We start from the raw sequence: 17,346 nt of genomic DNA, 5'->3' as shown, positions 1-17,346 counted from the left end.
GAAACCAATCAGTCAAACCTAAATTTCGACGTCATATAATAATTAAAACGGAAAATATCATTTTTAATGACAGCGAATTTTTTAGCAAAAGGAAAACGAATATGTAATAAATCGTCTTGATATTTTTGATTTTGTTCAGGAATTTTGATTATTTATTAGGGGAAGGTTCCCGTGTTTCGTACGATCCCAAGTTTTTTAATGATTATTTTTTATCCTATGTTTCTCTATAAATGTGATTCATCACACTCATATTGCCCATATTTTAAAAATTAGGAGAAAGTGCCCGGTTTTTAAAATATAGTACAGAGTCACATTTATTCGGAAACATAGGAACAATTTGGTAATTACGAAACTTGGGATCGTACGAAACGTAGATACGTTTCTTTAGTAGTTTTGAACTGAAATAAACTAGTTTTTTACTGATCAAACTGTTTAATTTATTAATCAAAAACATTAAATTGAATTAATTGAAAATCGATTTAAAAATTCGTGAAATTATCTCAGCCTCTTCATTGATAGTTATTCCTGAAATTTGAATAACTGATTATTAAAATTGATTTTGAGAAATAAATAAACTCAAGTTAACTACCGCAAATATTTGTAAGAATCGCATATTAAAATTCTATGTCAAATGCATTAAGAACATTCAGTTATCAAATATTCATTAGATACTTTCTAGAAGATTGGTGTGACACTTTACCAAATTAACCTAATCTCTATGGTATAAAAGCTGAAAGATCTTGAAGAACCTCTTCAGTTTCTATTTATCCAAGTTAAGTTCACCTATGCTCTTTGATGATGAAGCTCTGTGTATTCTGTGCTATATTCTTAAGTTTCCAATTCCACGTAACTTTAGCATATAATAAATTTAGCCCTAATTTTAAACCTGGTCGCAGTGTTATTGTTCATCTCTTCGAGTGGAAATGGGTGGATATTGCGGAAGAATGTGAAAGATTCTTGGGACCAAATGGATTTGGCGGAGTTCAAGTGTCTTCTCCAGCTGAAAATGCAATTGTTACGGTTCTCGGATTTAACCGTCCTTGGTGGGAACGGTATCATATAATATCCTACATTCTGGAAACGCGATCGGGGAATGAGGAACAGTTTGCTGATATGGTCCGTAGATGCAACGCTGTTGGAGTTCGTATCTATCCCGATGCCGTCTTCAATCACATGGGATCTCTACCAAACATGATGTAAATTCCAATTATAATATCTTAATTATATTAATAAACTAATAGCTTTAGGGTATTTGTGTTGCAGAGGAACGGGAGGATCAACTGCAGATGGACCTAGTAGGAGTTATCCTGCTGTACCTTACGATGCAACCAGCTTTCATGAATCATGTCCAATTGATAACTACCAAGATGCAGAAAATGTACGTAATTGTGAACTTTTTGGAGCTCCAGATCTCAATCAAGAATTGGATGATGTTAGAGAGAAAATTGTGGCTTACCTGGACCATTTGATAACTCTTGGAGTTGCTGGATTTCGTGTTGATTCAGCCAAACACATTTGGCCATCAGATTTAGAGGTCATCTACGGTCGTGTGAGGAATTTGAATACAGATCATGATTTTCCGGAAAACTCCCGACCCTTCTTCTATCACGAAGTTATCGATGCTGGTGGAGAAGCTATCTCTAAGTATTCAATTAATATCTGATATCCTATAGACGTGCGCTTTTATTTGAATTTTTGATTTCAGATACGAGTATATTCACCTAAGTGCCATTACCGACTTTTTATTGTCATATTCAATCGGTTTCACATTCCGTGGTAACAATTTGTTGGATACATTGCAGAACTGGGGACAACCATGGGGCTTCTTACCATCATATAGCGCTATTGCCTTTGTCGAAAATCACGACAATGAACGCGGTGTTTTCGGTGATCAGTACCTTACATACAAGGACGGCAAACCATATAGGATGGCAGTTGCCTTCAACCTAGCCCATCCCCATGGTATAACACGGATTATGTCCTCCTTTGACTTCCCAAACGACAACATTGATCAAAGTCCGCCTATGGATGAGAATCAAAACATCATCTCACCTAGCATCAACCCTGATGGAAGTTGCGGAAACGGATGGGTATGTCAGCATCGTTGGCGTCAGATCTACAACATGGTTAAGTTCAGGAATGTTGCAATGAAGGCTAAACTCACAAACTGGTGGTCCAATCGAAGCGATCAGATCGCTTTTGCAAGAAACGGATGTTGTTTTATTGCATTCAACAATGAGGGTAGGGATATGATGGAAACCCTTCAAACTTCCCTTCCTCCTGGAACCTATTGCGATGTCATTACTGGTAACGCAGTAGATGGCGCCTGCACAGGAAAAACCATAACAGTTCAGGAAGATGGAACTGCTGTAATTGGAATCGGAGCCAATGAGGAAGATGGTGTCTTGGCAATTCATGTGAAGGAAATGCTGTAGACAATTGATAAATTATTAAAACAAAATAAACTAATTTATACATTGAAAACTTTATTCTTCCTACGAACTGAAAAATTTATTGGGAACAGTACAATTTTCTGTGAAGAGTAAAATTTACTGAGAACAGGAAAATTTCCTGAGAACAGTAACATTTCCTGTGAACTGTAAAATTTCTTGAGTCCAGCAAAATTTCCTGTGAACAGAAAAATTTTCTGTGAACAGTAAAATTTTGTGTGAACAGTAAAATTTCCTGAGTACAGTAAGATTTCAGTAAAAAAGTGAATTTTCCTTCGATCAGTAAAATTTCCTGAGAACAGTAAAATATTCTGCAAGCAGTAAAATTTCCAGTGAGCAATAAAATTTCCTGTGAACAGTAAAAATTCTTGAGAACAATAAAATTTCCTCAGATCAATAAAATTTTCTGTGAACAGTACAATGTCCTGAGAACAGTAAAATTTCATGTGGACAATAAAATTTCCTGAGAACAATAAAATTTCCTGTGAACAGCAAAATTTCCTGTGAACAGTAAAATCTCCTGCGAACAGTAAAATTTCATCATATCAATAAAATTTTCTGTGAACAGTACAATGTCCTGAGAACAGTAAAATTTCTTGTGGACAATAAAATTTCCTGTGAACAATAAAATTTCCGGTGAACAATAAAATTTCCTGCGAACAGTAAAATTTTCTATGAACAGTAAAATTTACTGCGAACTGTAAAATTTCCTCAGATCAATAAAATATCCTGCGAACGGTACAATGTCCTAAGAACAGTAAAATATCTTGCGAACAGTGAAATTTCCTCAGGGCAGTAAAATTTCCTGCGAACAGTAAAATTTGCTGTGACAAATAAAATTTCCTGCGAATAATAAAATTTCCTTCGAACAGTAAAATCTCCTGCGAACAGTAAAATTTCCTCAGATCAATAAAATTTTCTGTGAACAGTACAATGTCCTGAAAACAGTAAAATTTCCTGCAAACAGTAAAATTTCCTGGGAACAGAAAAAGTTCCTGTGAACAGTATTTTTTTAACAACAAAATTCTTTGCAACAAACTGTTAAATTTTCAAATTCTTTCGAGTGTATTTTTCAAATTTCTTTTTGAATAATTACTTTAAATAAGTTCAAATAAAAGCATTTATTTAAAAATAGACATTGCCAGGTATTGCATATTTTAATATCTATATGATAACGGTGATAACAATTTGTATTTGGTCGTATTTAGTAATACAATTATTAATGAATGATTAAGCTTTATTCAAAATTGATTTATCCCTAATCTGGTCAACAAAAGATTAAATTCATTAAATTCGTTCTGAACTCAACTTAGATTTAGAACATTAAGCAGTATGGAATGTTCATGCAAGTTTTAGAAAAGGGAAAATAAAGAATTTTTCATTTTCCCTGACGTCTAATATTTTAATTAACTTAAATTATACTCACTTCTTCAAAGATTTCGTTTTTCTTCTGACCAAACTTCTTCTACTCATTTGTTTTTCGCTTTACAATTTTTTATACGAAATTGCACCCCCACATTGATATTACTCTCACACTTTTATTATTACCATGTGCTTATGACGGTGTCAACAGTTGATTGTATGATAGTTGTTAAAAATAAATTTGAAGATCTGTGCCAAAATTTCTCTTTCTGTTTATAAAATCTAAATAGCTGTTAGTCTTGAACTAAATTCTTAGCAGTCGACGTCTCATTTCCACACAGATCTTCCTTTGTCTCAGGAGGAAAAAAAAGTGCGCTTCAGCAAAGTTCTTTCCCTAATTTTCCCGAAGAATGAATCTCAATGTGTTGCACTGGAGTTATCGGGATTTAAAGGTATTTCCGGCAGAAGTGCAAACAGCCAGTGATTCTGTGGAAGAAATATATTTGAAGGAAAATTTCATTGAAACCTTACCACTGTGGTTGTTTCAGATGACCAATCTGAAATTTATTCACCTCACGGGCAATCTTATCGATGAGATTCCAGCTGATATTCAGTGTTTGGTGAATTTAGAATTTCTCGATGTGTCCAAGAATCGCCTAAAAGAAATACCATCGACAATTGGTGCCCTTTCCAAATTGAAATGCCTCAATGTGAGTGAAAATGAAATTTCTTCAATTCCCAGACAAATTGGCTTTCTCAGGAACCTCGAAGCTCTAGATGCGAGCAAAAATCTCTTGGCTGTGGTGCCAAATGAACTGGGAAATTGTATAAATTTATTAGAGATTAATTTACGGGGAAATCACCTGTTGACCGAGATCCCATCGAGGGTCTATGCCCTCTGTAAGCTCATCTACTTCGATGTCAACAGTGAGGACTTTGAACTTAATCAACTACTGAACTTTGCACAATATAGATTTTCTTTCCAGATTGTGGTCTTTCCTATCTCCCCTACGTCGTTGGCGCGAGATTAGTTCACGTAAGGGCGTTTGATAATCAAAAACTGACTCACATTCCAATCGTCTATGAGAAGTTTCTTCAACCATGGATGGAACCTTTGCCAATTTACTGTCCACTGTAAGCTCATAAGATAACTACATTCAAATAAATTGTGTCTTATTTGATACATTTTTCTACAGTCTCAACATTCAAAAAGACTTCCTCGTGAAGGTCTTTTCACCTACAGAGAATCGTTGGTTCAACCTACCACGTGGAGTTATTGACATTCACAAGAGAGAACATCGTATTCCATTTACATTGTTTGAATTATGCATCAGGAAGATTTATACGAATTTTTGGGGTCCCATCCTGGATAATCTTCTAGCTGAACTTGTACCCAGGATCATACTGTACTACATCAAAATGGGACCTATTGGTCACTGCGGTAACGGATTCTGCTCCAATCCTATCTTCAAGGACTGCCATTTCCTTTTACTGAAGAAGTGAGTAATTGAACCTTGAGGAAACAAGTTAGGAGAGACTAGGTGATATCGATAATAGTCATACTGTAGAAGCGGCTGACTTTGCCCATCTGCTTTTTGTAAGGTTTTCTTTTTTTTTAGTACTTAAGGATGGTCTCTCGATCATCCTTAAGGATGGTCTCTCGATCATCCTTAAGGATGGTCTCTCGATCATCCTTAAGGATGGTCTCTCGATCATTCTTAAGGATGGTCTCTCGATCATCCTTAAGGATGGTCTCTCAATCATCCTTAAGGATGGTCTCTCGATCATCCTTAAGGATGGTCTCTCGATCATCCTTAAGGATGGTCTCTCGATCATCCTTAAGGATGGTCTCTCAATCATCCTTAAGGATGGTCTCTCGATCATCCTTAAGGATGGTCTCTCGATCATCCTAAAGGATGGTCTCTCGATCATCCTTAAGTTCCCTTATAGTAGGGATGCAAAGTCACTCACATCTACGGTATCATTTAATCTGAACGATTGAAATTAATATGTGTGAACAATAGACTTATCAGTACGGTCTTTTCAAAAAGTTAAAAAATTAGTCCTTTCAAGGGACAGTCAGTCAGTTTTGAAATTACAGGATAGTCAATAAATCTATCCTATATTAAATACAAAAATTAATTAGATAAATGATTCAAAAATTGCAAAATCAAGAAGCTTGCAACCGTATGATAGTGACAGTTCCATTTTATCGTCAAGTTCGGCATATACTTTGTTAAGTGAACCTAACTTAGGGCATAATTACACTCAGATTGATCCTCGAAAATATTTAACCTGTAAAATTTAGTACCACAGGATTAGGTAAAGTAAATTTAAGCAAAACGCTTCTAATCGATGATCCTAAACCTTGAGTGCATAACAGTTTGGGATAAATCTTTCCTGACAAATTTTATAAGCTAAAATTTTTTAAGGAACAGCTAGAGTCTCTTTGGACTCTTAGGGCCTATACAGATCTACAGATCATCCAAGCGACGGCTTAGTATGATTTTAATCAAAATGAGAAGTCTCGTAGCTTAATTCCTAGGTCTGCTGAGAGCTTTAAGAGCTTTTTGCACAATCATTCAAGAAAACTGATCACGTGATCAGATCAACTGTGATTATGATCACCTAACTTTCAAAATTTCCGAAATTAATAAAGACATAAAAGTTTACTGCAGACCACTTTTTATTGATCTTATAATTTCAGACTTCAAAATCCAAGTGGAGTTGTATTCAGTGCAATTTTCTGCTCAAAGGACTGTGCAGATTTTTGGATAAGCAAATTCAGAAATATGTATCGAGAAATAGATTGGATGGTTTGCTGATGCATGGTCCTGTCTTGAAGAAGCTAATTAAGCCTGGATGCTGCACCACGATGAATAGCAATCACGCCATCGTAGTGATCAACGGGGATAACAATGTGTGCTGTCTGATCCCAATTGACTGTGATTGTGAGGCCTGAACAACCTTGTCCGGTATTTTCACCGGAAATGATATCACAATATGTTCCGGACGGCAGGCAAGTTTGCAAAGTGTGGCTAAAGTTGTGCTGATCATTGTTGAAGGCAATAAAACCTTAAAAAAAACATTGAATTAAAGATTTGGATAGTTTCGTTTTAGGGGAAACTGGGGTACCACCAAACACTTTTGAAAGATGCGATTTTGACTGAATTTCCTAAGAAAACTGTGAATTTTAGAAAAATGTTGCTTACCCCATGTTATAGTCTTAGGTATAGGCTGAATATAAATGTATACAAGGATGATGTAAAACACTTCAATTTTCCGCAAAAAGGAAAATTGTGTCACCATGCATTTTTCGCTTTTTTCCAACCACCCGGGGTACCAATAAACACTTTCTGGGGCACCAAAAAACACCTCATTTTCTCACCCATTGAAGTTATTTTGGGCATTCACCACAATTCCTAATTATAAAGAATGTATTGAAAATGTAAATAATTCTCAAAAAAGCACTGCAAAACTTAGAATGAGTGACCAAAATAGCAAAAAACTAAAGCACTGCACATCGAGCATATTTTTCAATGGATTTTTCATCATTTTGACAACATTCGACTTCTGACTGGAAAGCAGCGCCACTAAAATCGTGGCAAACACTATACCTAAAGTTCAAATTTTACACGCTCTTCTTATTATTTCTAATAAAATCGAGAAATCATTCGTCAATCCTTGATTAAAATCATTTAAGAATCATTAAGAATCATTTAATGCAAAATTGGGTTCTTGAAACTATATTTCTCTTGAGTCTTGAATGAAAATCCCATGAATGGATATAAATTTCTGAAATCAAACAAAGAGGGAGATGAAGAGCGAGAAAGATAAGAGGAAAAATTTTGCCATTCAAGCTGCGCTCGCGACATCTGCAATTGTGAGAAATTTGCCTGTTTGTTGGTGCCCCAAACTCTGTTTTGTAATGGATTTTATATTCTTTTAAAAAAATGTGAACATTAATTTCTTTAGTAAATACATAAATATTATCCTAAAACATGTAGGAAAGTACTGGTGTAGTGAAATTTAATGTAACTTATTTCAGTTTTATTTTCCAGGTAGATATATAAATGACTAAAATTATCAAAATCTCACAATTTTGCGAAAAAAAGATTCTTATTTATAAACTACTTGAACTATGTGGATCATTCTTTCTCTGGACAAGCATCCCTATAGTATCTATGATTTCATGTAAGTCTCATTCTCTGAAATCTTATACCTATTTAAAAAATCGCAGTGTTTGGTGGTACCCCTGTTTAGTGGTGCCCCAGTTTCCCCTACTACTTAACTCACCTTGATCCCCACGACAGAAAGCAATTTGATTTCCACCATTGTCCCAGAAGTCATTAACTCCGGTACCTTGAACTTGATTAGCGAAACCAATCATATTGTAGATCTGTCTCCACCGATGTTCACACACCCAACCATTGCCACAAGTATTATCGGGATTGATAGATGGGGAAATAATATTTTCATTGGCATCCTGAGGAGGTCCTTGATCTCCATGATTAAACGCGAAAGACGACATAAGGCGAACCGTACCGTAGTCCCAGGCCAGAGTGAAAGCCGTTGCCATTTTGTATTGCCTGGGTTGTTTGTAGGTCAGAACATTTTCACCACCAGCACCATGACCTCGTTGGTTGTCATGATTGTCCACAAATACCAAAGCTACTCTTGAATCAACAAATCCCCATTCAGGTCCCCAATTTCGCAACCACCTCAGTTGGTCGTATCCGCGGAAGACCCTACCAATCTCAGCAGAGAACCTGAATTCTGTAATAGCACCCAATGGTGTGTATTCATGGCGGAAAGGTCGACCACCAAGATCAATGACTTCTTGGTAGATGTATGGTCGACTTCCAGGAGCAAAACCGAAATCTGTGTTCAGGTTGTTCACTCTGTTGTAGATCTCTTCGAGATCATGAGGCCAGACATGCTTAGCTGCATCCACACGAAAACCAGCAGCACCCAACTGAACCAAATGATTCAGGAAGTTAACCAACATACTACGAACATGTTCAGAGCCCTGATTGAGATCATGCAATCCAACCAATTCACAATTTCTGATCTCTACAGGATCGTCCCAATTGTAGATGCTGCATCGTGGATTGAAGTCATTGGGACCGAATGGAACAGCTGGCCACCACCGCTGAGACGTATCTGCCCAGTTCCCAGCAGTTCCATCTGAAGGATGATTATCTGCTGACATGTGATTGAGAAGGACATCGATGTAGATCCGAATACCAACAGCATTGCATCTCCTCGACATATCCAGAAAATCATTCTCATTTCCAGATCTTGTAGTAAGGACGTATGAGATTGGTTGATAGCGCTCCCACCATGGTCGGTTAGGAATGATTACATTTTCATTAACAGGAGATAATTGTACTCCAGCGTAGCCTTTTGGAGCCAGGAAACGTTCACATTCGTCAGCTACGTCCTTGAACTTCCATTCAAACAAATGCACAATTCCTGTCCTTCCACCCCAAAAATTCGGCCAATGATGACCACTTGCTAGGGCTAGGCAACACAAAACTAATACCGCACTTGCTATCCTCATTGTTCTACTATTTCAACAACAATTGCTTCGCAATATGTCCCGCAAGACTTTTATATGCTCTCTACAGTCAATCAATCTCGAAATCTGACAACCAAAAGCCTTTTCAACTGATAAGATTAAAATTGCCCCCAAGTAGTATGTCGTAGATGATATTGCCGGATTTTTGTGATTTTCATTTCGAGATACTTATCTCAAGTATTTCAATTGACGAATGAGATCAATCACTCTTCGACGTCGTGTACATTAGCTATCACTGAAGTTTTCTCTCAGTTAAAAGTCTTTTTCTGATAACTGAACTCTACTGGAAATTCGTTGAAAGCACTTTCTTCAAACTGGAATGTACTGGGAAAGTATTTTAACAATTGCCGTTACACATTGTTAGTCGAAAATTCTACTAGGATTGAGCTATCTGAATTCATTATTCATTTCGATTAGTAAAACGTGACTTAACAACTGAACACCAAACAAAGACAATCCAATACAACATTATCAGTAATCTTCTCAATAAAGCTCTCGATAGCACAATCTGGATCCCAATCCATCTTGAACGTAGACCATTTCTAAACCAAACGTGACCAGTCCTGTCAAGTGAAAAATTCAAGTTAATATATTTACTTATTTTATTTTACCTTCTCGTAAACCATATCACGGCTATTATATTTGGTATATTACCGTCTTTATATTACGTATAATAGCAATTAGTGCTGTATTCAGAAAAAAATCATACTTTAAGGGCTAAGCTGAGTTTTAAATGAATAACTTCAGGAATGTATATCGGAGATTGACTAGATGGTTTACTGGTCTACTGTCCTCATGAGCCTAATTAACCCTCGATGCTGCACCACGATGAATAGCAATCATGCCATCGTAGTGATCAACGGGGATGACAATGTGTGCTGTTTGATCTGGATTCACTGTAATCGTAACTCCTGAACAACCTTGTCCGGTATTTTCACCGGAAATGATATCGCAATATGTTCCAGCTGGCAGACAAGTCTGCAGAGTGTGGCTGAAGTTGTGCTGATCGTTGTTGAAGGCAATAAAACCTTAAAAAAACAATTTGGAATTTAGCATTTGAAAACAGTATACGCTATCAATAATCTTTACCTTGATCCCCACGACAGAAAGCAATTTGATTTCCTCCGTCGTCCCAGAAGTCATTAACTCCGGTACCTTGAACTTGATTAGCAAAACCAATCATGTTGTAGATCTGTCTCCACCGATGTTCACACACCCAACCATTGCCACAAGTATTATCGGGATTGATAGATGGGGAAATAATATTTTCATTGGCATCCTGAGGAGGTCCTTGATCTCCATGATTAAACGCGAAAGACGACATAAGGCGAACCGTACCGTAGTCCCAGGCCAGAGTGAAAGCCGTTGCCATTTTGTATTGCCTGGGTTGTTTGTAGGTCAGAATATTTTCACCACCAGCACCATGACCTCGTTGGTTGTCATGATTGTCAACAAATACCAAAGCTACATTTGATGGAACAAATCCCCATTCAGGTCCCCAATTTCGCAACCACCTCAATTGGTCGTATCCGCGGAAGACCCTACCAATCTCAGCAGAAAATTTAAACTCTGTAATGGAACCTAATGGTGTGTATTCATATCTGATAGGACTGCCTCCAAGTTCAATTACTTCTTGGTAGATGTATGGTCGACTTCCAGGAGCAAAACCGAAATCTGTATTTAGGTTGTTCACTCTGTTGTAGATCTCTTCGAGATCATGAGGCCAGACATGCTTAGCTGCATCCACACGAAAACCAGCAGCACCCAACTGAACCAAATGATTCAGGAAATTAACCAACATACTACGAACATGCTCAGTAGCTTGATTGAGATCATGCAATCCAACCAATTCACAATTTCTGATCTCTACAGGATCGTCCCAATTGTAGATGCTGCATCGTGGATTGAAGTCATTGGGGCCGAATGGAACAGCTGGCCATAATCTAGCTGACGTATCGGCGTAATTTCCAGCAGTTCCATCTGAAGGATTGTTGTCTGCCGACATATGATTAAGTATGACATCAACGTAGATCCGAATACCAACAGCATTGCATCTCCTCGACATATCCAGAAAATCATTCTCATTGCCAGATCTTGTAGTAAGGACATATGAGATTGGTTGATAGCGCTCCCACCATGGTCTATTCGGAATGATTACATTCTCATTAACGGGAGACAGTTGCACACCAGCGTAGCCTCTCGGGGCCAGGAAACGTTCACATTCATCAGCCACATCACTGAATTTCCACTCAAACAAATGCACAATTCCTGTCCTTCCACCCCAAAAATTTGGATTGTGCTGTCCACTTGCTAGGGCTAGGAAAAATGAAACTAGTACCGCACTTGCTATCCTCATTGTTCAATGATTTCCACGACAATTGCTCTGGAATATGATCTGCAAGACTTTTATAGGCGCCTACAGTCCAACGGCCCCATAATCAATCTCGAAATATGGCAACTTTAAACCATCTTTTCCGATAAGATAATATTTGTCCGAAACAAAACACCTTAGATAATTCTGCCTGATTTTTATGATACTCCTTTCTAGATTTTCATCTTGAGTATTTCAACGGATAAGATCAATCACACTTTGATGTCGTGAATAAAACGTTACATTGCAGTTTTTTTCGTAGTTGAAAGTCTGCTTTTGGTATTTGAAATCGTCTTGAGACCTGAATGCAATTACTCTCACACTGAAATCTAAAAAAAGGTGTATGATGATTCAATCTGAAGCTCAATTTATCAAGACCATTTTAGATAATATTGTCTGGTATGGCAAGGACAGTCAAGGTAACAAGACTCATATAATTCAAGATCAGTAAAATCTTTATTAGTTTCTGATAAGTAAGTACTTCTTCATGATTACAATCTCGCACCAACATGAATGGCCAAAACACCGTCGTATTCTGCAGCTCCAATTACAATATTGGCATTACCATTTCCTTGAACAACAACAGTCTTTCCTGTACATGATCCACCGGATACATTGCCTGAGATCACATCACAATAGGTTCCAGCAGGAAGGGATGTTTGCAGATTTACATTCATATTGGATCCTTCATTGTTGAAAGCAACAAAACCGCGACCGGATCGTGCAAAAGCAATCTGATTGTTGCCATTCGACCACCAATTTGTAAGTGCAGCTGAACCAGCTTCATTTCGAAAGCGGATCATATTGAAGATCTGGCGCCAACGATGCTGACAAACCCATCCATTTCCGCAAGTTCCGTCAGCATTAATGCTTGGTGAGATAATGTTCTGATTACCGTCCATTGGTGGTCCGATATCGGTGTTCGTGAATGCGAAAGAAGACATAATTCGCGGGATTCCGAAAGGATGGGCGAGGGTAAAGGCTACAGCCATCTTGTAGGGCTTAGCGTTCTTGTACGTAAGAATCTGGTCACCTCCAGCTCCATGACCTCGTTCATTGTCGTGATTCTCCACAAAAACAAGGGCACGGTTGGATGGTAGAAAGCCCCAAGCTTCACCCCAATTTGACAAATGGGTTAGTCTATCGTTCCCATTAAAGACACGACCGATTTCGGCGGAGAACTTGAATTCGGTAACAACACCGAAGCCAGTGTATTCGTTCCTAGAGGTTAAGCAAACAAGTTAGAAAGAAATATTAATTAATGAGTTAAAAGAACTTACTTGGATACAGCTTCACCGCCTAGGTCAATGACTTCTTGAGCGAAGAATGGTCTAGCATTGGCCGGGAAACCGTGGACAGTATTCAAGTTTCTTACACGACCGTAGATGATTTCCAAATCTCCTGGCCACATATGCTTAGCAGCATCAATACGGAATCCAGCGACTCCAAGATTGACCAAATTATCAAGGTACTCAACAATTCTGTCCCTGACCCATGCAACACCTTGGTTGAGATCCGGGAGACCGACTAGTTCACAATTACGGACTTGATAGCGATCTTGATAGTTATTTATGGGGCAAGATGGATTGAAATCGTGAATGCTGTAGGGTACTCCAGGAAAATCTCTATTGCCTACATTAGCAGTGGATCCTCCAGTTCCTCTGCAATGGAACGCAATTAAGTTATCTTACGTAGTGCCATATTAGGTAATAACTCACATCATGTTTGGGTGACCAGCAGCCATATGATTGATAACGATATCAGGGTAAATGCGAACACCAACGTTGTTACATCTGTACACCATATTTGCAAATTGCTGCTCATTTCCTGATCTTGTAACAAGTCTGTAAGACATGGGCTGATAACGCTCCCACCATGGACGATTGTTTACGATCACATTCTCATTTGGTGGTGACACTTGAACTCCGGCAAATCCATTTGGACCTAAGAATCTCTCACATTCCGCAGCAATATCTTCCCATTTCCACTCAAAGAGGTGCACGATACCATTGCGACCAGACACGAAATTAGGATTGAACTGACCATGAGCCACTGCAACGAGCGCGAGGAATACAAAGAAGCTCAAATTCATCTTAATTCAGAATAAATTTGAGTATCAAGCGGGGAGCACACTGCTACTGAAGAATTTCCAGCAATTGCTTCCTACTTTTATACTGGTCATTTGGTGATTTATCAATTTGAGATACGAGCCAATAAATAAATCATATTGACGTTATAATTTTAGGAATGAGAGAATTTTGATACACAGAAGCTGCGCCAATACTATTTACTCACTTTTTACTCATACAAATTACAATTAAGTACGAATATGAGATAACGCCAAAGTACAATTAATCGATAACACTAGTATGTGCATTCAATTTTCGATACAATCTGTGTCTGGGTGTATTAAAGTGTGTAATGTGAAGCTTATTATTAGTTTGTCTGATTTGTTACAATTTTGCTTCAATGTGTATAGCCAGTACACCGTCTTCCTCTGCGTTTCCAATCACGATGTTAGCCGTCCCATCAGTTTGAACTATGACCGTTTTTCCTGAACATGTAGTTCCTGATACGCTTCCAGAAATGACATCGCAATAGGTACCAGCTGGAAGGGATGTCTCAAGGATGACATCCATATCAGATCCTTCATTGTTGAAGGCAACAAAACCTTTTCCAGATCTTGCAAAAGCGATTTGATTGTTTCCATTGGACCACCAATTTAAAAGTGGCGCTGTTCCTGCGACATTCTTAAACTTGACCATGTTGTAGATCTGACGCCAACGATGCTGACATACCCATCCATTTCCGCAACTTCCATCAGGATTGATGCTAGGTGAGATGATAGCCTCATTGGCATCCATCGGAGGTCCGGCTTCTGTGTCTGTGAAGAAGAATGATGACATGATACGCGATATACCATAGGGGTGAGCTAAACCGAAGGTCACAGCCATTATATAGCGTTTGCCGTCCTTGTACGTGAGAATCTGAGCTCCTCCAGCCCCATGATTTCGTTCGTTATCGTGATTCTCAACAAATACTAGAGCAAGATCTGATGGCAAAAAACCCCATGGTTCTCCCCAATTCTGTAGCGTATCCAGTCTGGCCAGACCACGAAAGACACCACTTATATTGAAAGAATATCGGAATTCCGTAACTGCTCCTAATTCAATATATTCGTATCTAAAAATAAAGTAGATACTGTCACTGTTGTTCTTGTTGTTCCTTTTATTTTATTGACGTGTTGTAGATGCGATTGATTTTGCCCTCCTACCTTTCTTAAGCTTTTTTTTAATTTAGTACTTTAAGAATGGTCTTTCCTAATTTTATCTACCATGTTCAATCTGTGAAAAACATTCTGAAGAAAAGCTCACGAACAGCAGGGGGCAAAGTCACCGCATCAACGGTACTAAGATGGGATTGCAGATAAATTAAACATACTTTGAGATAGCTTCACCGCCAAAATCAATAACCTCCTGGTAGATGAATGGTTTAGCATCAGGTGGAAACCCGTGATCAGTCATCAAATTCGGTAAACGACCGAAGATTACTTTTAAATCATTTGGCCAAATGTGCTTGGCTGAATCAATACGAAATCCAGCAACGCCAAGAGCAATTAGACGACTAAGGTAGTCCACAATTTTCTCTCTCACATCTTCCAATGCTTGATTAAGATCTGGAGCTCCTACTAAATCACAATTGCGTACATTGTCTTTATTTTGGTAATCAAATATTGGGCAGGGGACATGGAAATCAAGAATATCGTAAGGTACTGCTGGGTAACTTCTAATAACAGAATTTGCAGTTGATCCTCCAGTGCCTCTGCAAATCAATAAAATTAATAACAATCAACTATTAACACTTGATATGAATCATAGTACCGCATATCTGCGCCTGTTCCTCCCATATGATTGAAAATTGCATCAACGTAGATACGAACTCTGGCATTGTTGCATCTACGGACCATATCAGCAAACTCTTCTTGACTACCTGATCGCGTTTGTAGTATATAGGATATAATTTGGTATCGCTCCCACCATGGACGATTGGGTTCTTTTACAATTGCATTTTCAGCAGGAGAAGACACTTGAACTCCGCCAAAGCCATTTGGTCCCAAGAATCTTTCACATTCAGCTGCAATATCTACCCATTTCCAATCGAAGAGGTGCACTATAACATTGTGACCCGCAGCATAGTGAGGATCAAACTGACCTAGTACATTAGGCACCAGAGCAATAAATAAAATAATACAGAATTCCATAGTGAAAGACAAAAGATAGACAGCACTACACCAGCAAATAAAAGAACAAACTGCCAAACTTTCAGAAAATTTCAACTTTTATAGACCAAGTTTATTTGTTATCTTTATTTTGGTTTAATTTATTATTGCTCTAATTTTAAGGTTACATCACTGCTATCGTTCAACTATTTATTTAATTTCTGATGTTGCTTATATTTTCTATTGCTAACATTGCCAACATTTAATTTTAAATAATTTATTCACCTATTGAATATGCTAGAAAAAGAAACCGGGTACTATGGTGCTAGGACCCGATTAGTTTTATAAATAAAAAAAGTCAAATTCGGAATTTAAAGTTGTTGAATAATAAAGAGATCATTATTGCTAATAAATTTTAACATTAGTTAAGGTCAAGGGCGTTTCCTTGTGGGATCGTTGCAGCTAGGCATCCATTTGGCCCTATTATACTCATGTAAACCTATTATTTCCAATGAATTGTATACGTTACAAAAATCCTGGCTGTTATAAACGTTACTATTCAAATCCGTCCTTGGGCCGCTTCCAAGCCGTTGCTGTGTCATTGCCTTCAGGGTCTTTGTCACTGTCCCTATAAGTTGGAGAGCCGAGAGAGTCAGTCCGGTCTAGAACGTCAGAGAAGAAGGACGTGTGGACTTGGGTCCCTCGGGGGAATCTGGCTAGGTACTAGAAGGTGTGGCGGCTAGTTGCTTAAGAGAGCCCATTTCCTATCAATCTTTCCAACCTAAGAATCCGACCGGTAGTTTACACACTTACTTACTTACTTACTTACTTACTCTTCATAAATCCTTATAGTCATGACCCACCTTTTAGATAAGACAAAATTTATGAATTGTAAATTCGTGTCCCTTTCTTTCTCAAAAGATTTGCATTAATTTATCCCATTAATTTCAATCTCAAAATTGTACTGAACTAAATTTAATTTGGTGTCATGTTCGAAAGAAGACGATGAATGCTAAATAGATAGATATTATGCAAAGTTTTTAAGAAAGAAAAGGAACGCAAATTTTGATTTTATAAAATTTTCCTAATCTAAAAGCTGTTCCAAAGCCATTAATAAAGAGAAAGTCATTGTACAAATCGATTTGTCAGAATATAGAGGAAATCGCGCTACTTTCGGACGACTCAAGCTTCGGATAATTCAATTTTTTCTCTATGTTCCTTAAGGATTTCACAAAAAGCTTTTTCTGAAATTTGAGTCATTAGACCAGCTAATTAAAATAATGGACCAAATTAATTTAGGTGGAGGCTTTGAACTTTCGCACAGAAAAACGATGTTCAAGTTCAGTGATTTTTTCTGACTACC

The 17,346-nt window shown here is 37.8% G+C and overlaps 6 protein-coding genes across 7 annotated transcripts; 2 read left to right on the top strand and 4 right to left on the bottom strand.

Annotated features, from left to right (window-relative positions):
* Positions 1–798: 798 nt before the first annotated feature.
* LOC129805000 (alpha-amylase-like) lies at positions 799–2,505 on the top strand. Its single transcript, XM_055852800.1, has 3 exons — positions 799–1,196; positions 1,264–1,644; positions 1,706–2,505. Exons 1-3 carry the CDS (start codon positions 799–801, stop codon positions 2,433–2,435), a joined length of 1,509 nt encoding a protein of 502 aa, XP_055708775.1. The 3' UTR covers positions 2,436–2,505.
* A 1,599-nt stretch (positions 2,506–4,104) lies between these two features.
* LOC129802065 (uncharacterized) lies at positions 4,105–6,910 on the top strand. Of its 2 annotated transcripts, XM_055847622.1 has the most exons (5): positions 4,105–4,264; positions 4,361–4,739; positions 4,799–4,946; positions 5,009–5,311; positions 6,520–6,910. In XM_055847622.1, exons 1-5 carry the CDS (start codon positions 4,223–4,225, stop codon positions 6,635–6,637), a joined length of 990 nt encoding a protein of 329 aa, XP_055703597.1. In that variant the 5' UTR covers positions 4,105–4,222; the 3' UTR covers positions 6,638–6,910. The 2 variants fall into 2 exon arrangements, with proteins under 2 accessions (XP_055703597.1, XP_055703596.1); XM_055847621.1 differs by having other exon boundaries at positions 4,105–4,739.
* On the bottom strand, positions 6,481–9,464 carry LOC129802064 (alpha-amylase B-like). Its single transcript, XM_055847620.1, has 2 exons — positions 8,109–9,464; positions 6,481–6,887 (listed from the first exon to the last, which is right to left on the bottom strand). Exons 1-2 carry the CDS (start codon positions 9,373–9,375, stop codon positions 6,661–6,663), a joined length of 1,494 nt encoding a protein of 497 aa, XP_055703595.1. The 5' UTR covers positions 9,376–9,464; the 3' UTR covers positions 6,481–6,660.
* A 513-nt stretch (positions 9,465–9,977) lies between these two features.
* Positions 9,978–11,775, bottom strand: LOC129802061 (alpha-amylase 2-like). The gene is made up of 2 exons (XM_055847616.1): positions 10,483–11,775; positions 9,978–10,421 (listed from the first exon to the last, which is right to left on the bottom strand). Exons 1-2 carry the CDS (start codon positions 11,747–11,749, stop codon positions 10,195–10,197), a joined length of 1,494 nt encoding a protein of 497 aa, XP_055703591.1. The 5' UTR covers positions 11,750–11,775; the 3' UTR covers positions 9,978–10,194.
* A 426-nt stretch (positions 11,776–12,201) lies between these two features.
* LOC129802062 (alpha-amylase A-like) lies at positions 12,202–14,059 on the bottom strand. The gene is made up of 3 exons (XM_055847617.1): positions 13,483–14,059; positions 13,045–13,425; positions 12,202–12,985 (listed from the first exon to the last, which is right to left on the bottom strand). The coding sequence occupies exons 1-3, from the start codon at positions 13,854–13,856 to the stop codon at positions 12,256–12,258; spliced, it is 1,485 nt and encodes a 494-aa protein (XP_055703592.1). The 5' UTR covers positions 13,857–14,059; the 3' UTR covers positions 12,202–12,255.
* Positions 14,060–14,110: 51 nt separating this feature from the next.
* On the bottom strand, positions 14,111–15,772 carry LOC129802063 (alpha-amylase 1-like). Its single transcript, XM_055847618.1, has 3 exons — positions 15,646–15,772; positions 15,206–15,586; positions 14,111–14,947 (listed from the first exon to the last, which is right to left on the bottom strand). The coding sequence occupies exons 1-3, from the start codon at positions 15,729–15,731 to the stop codon at positions 14,218–14,220; spliced, it is 1,197 nt and encodes a 398-aa protein (XP_055703593.1). The 5' UTR covers positions 15,732–15,772; the 3' UTR covers positions 14,111–14,217.
* Between the last annotated feature and the right edge of the window lie 1,574 nt (positions 15,773–17,346).

This window comes from Phlebotomus papatasi, chromosome 2 (assembly GCF_024763615.1).
Source record: "Phlebotomus papatasi isolate M1 chromosome 2, Ppap_2.1, whole genome shotgun sequence".
NCBI classification, from domain to species: domain Eukaryota; kingdom Metazoa; phylum Arthropoda; class Insecta; order Diptera; family Psychodidae; genus Phlebotomus; species Phlebotomus papatasi.
This window is presented reverse-complemented; position numbering and strand designations above follow the sequence as displayed.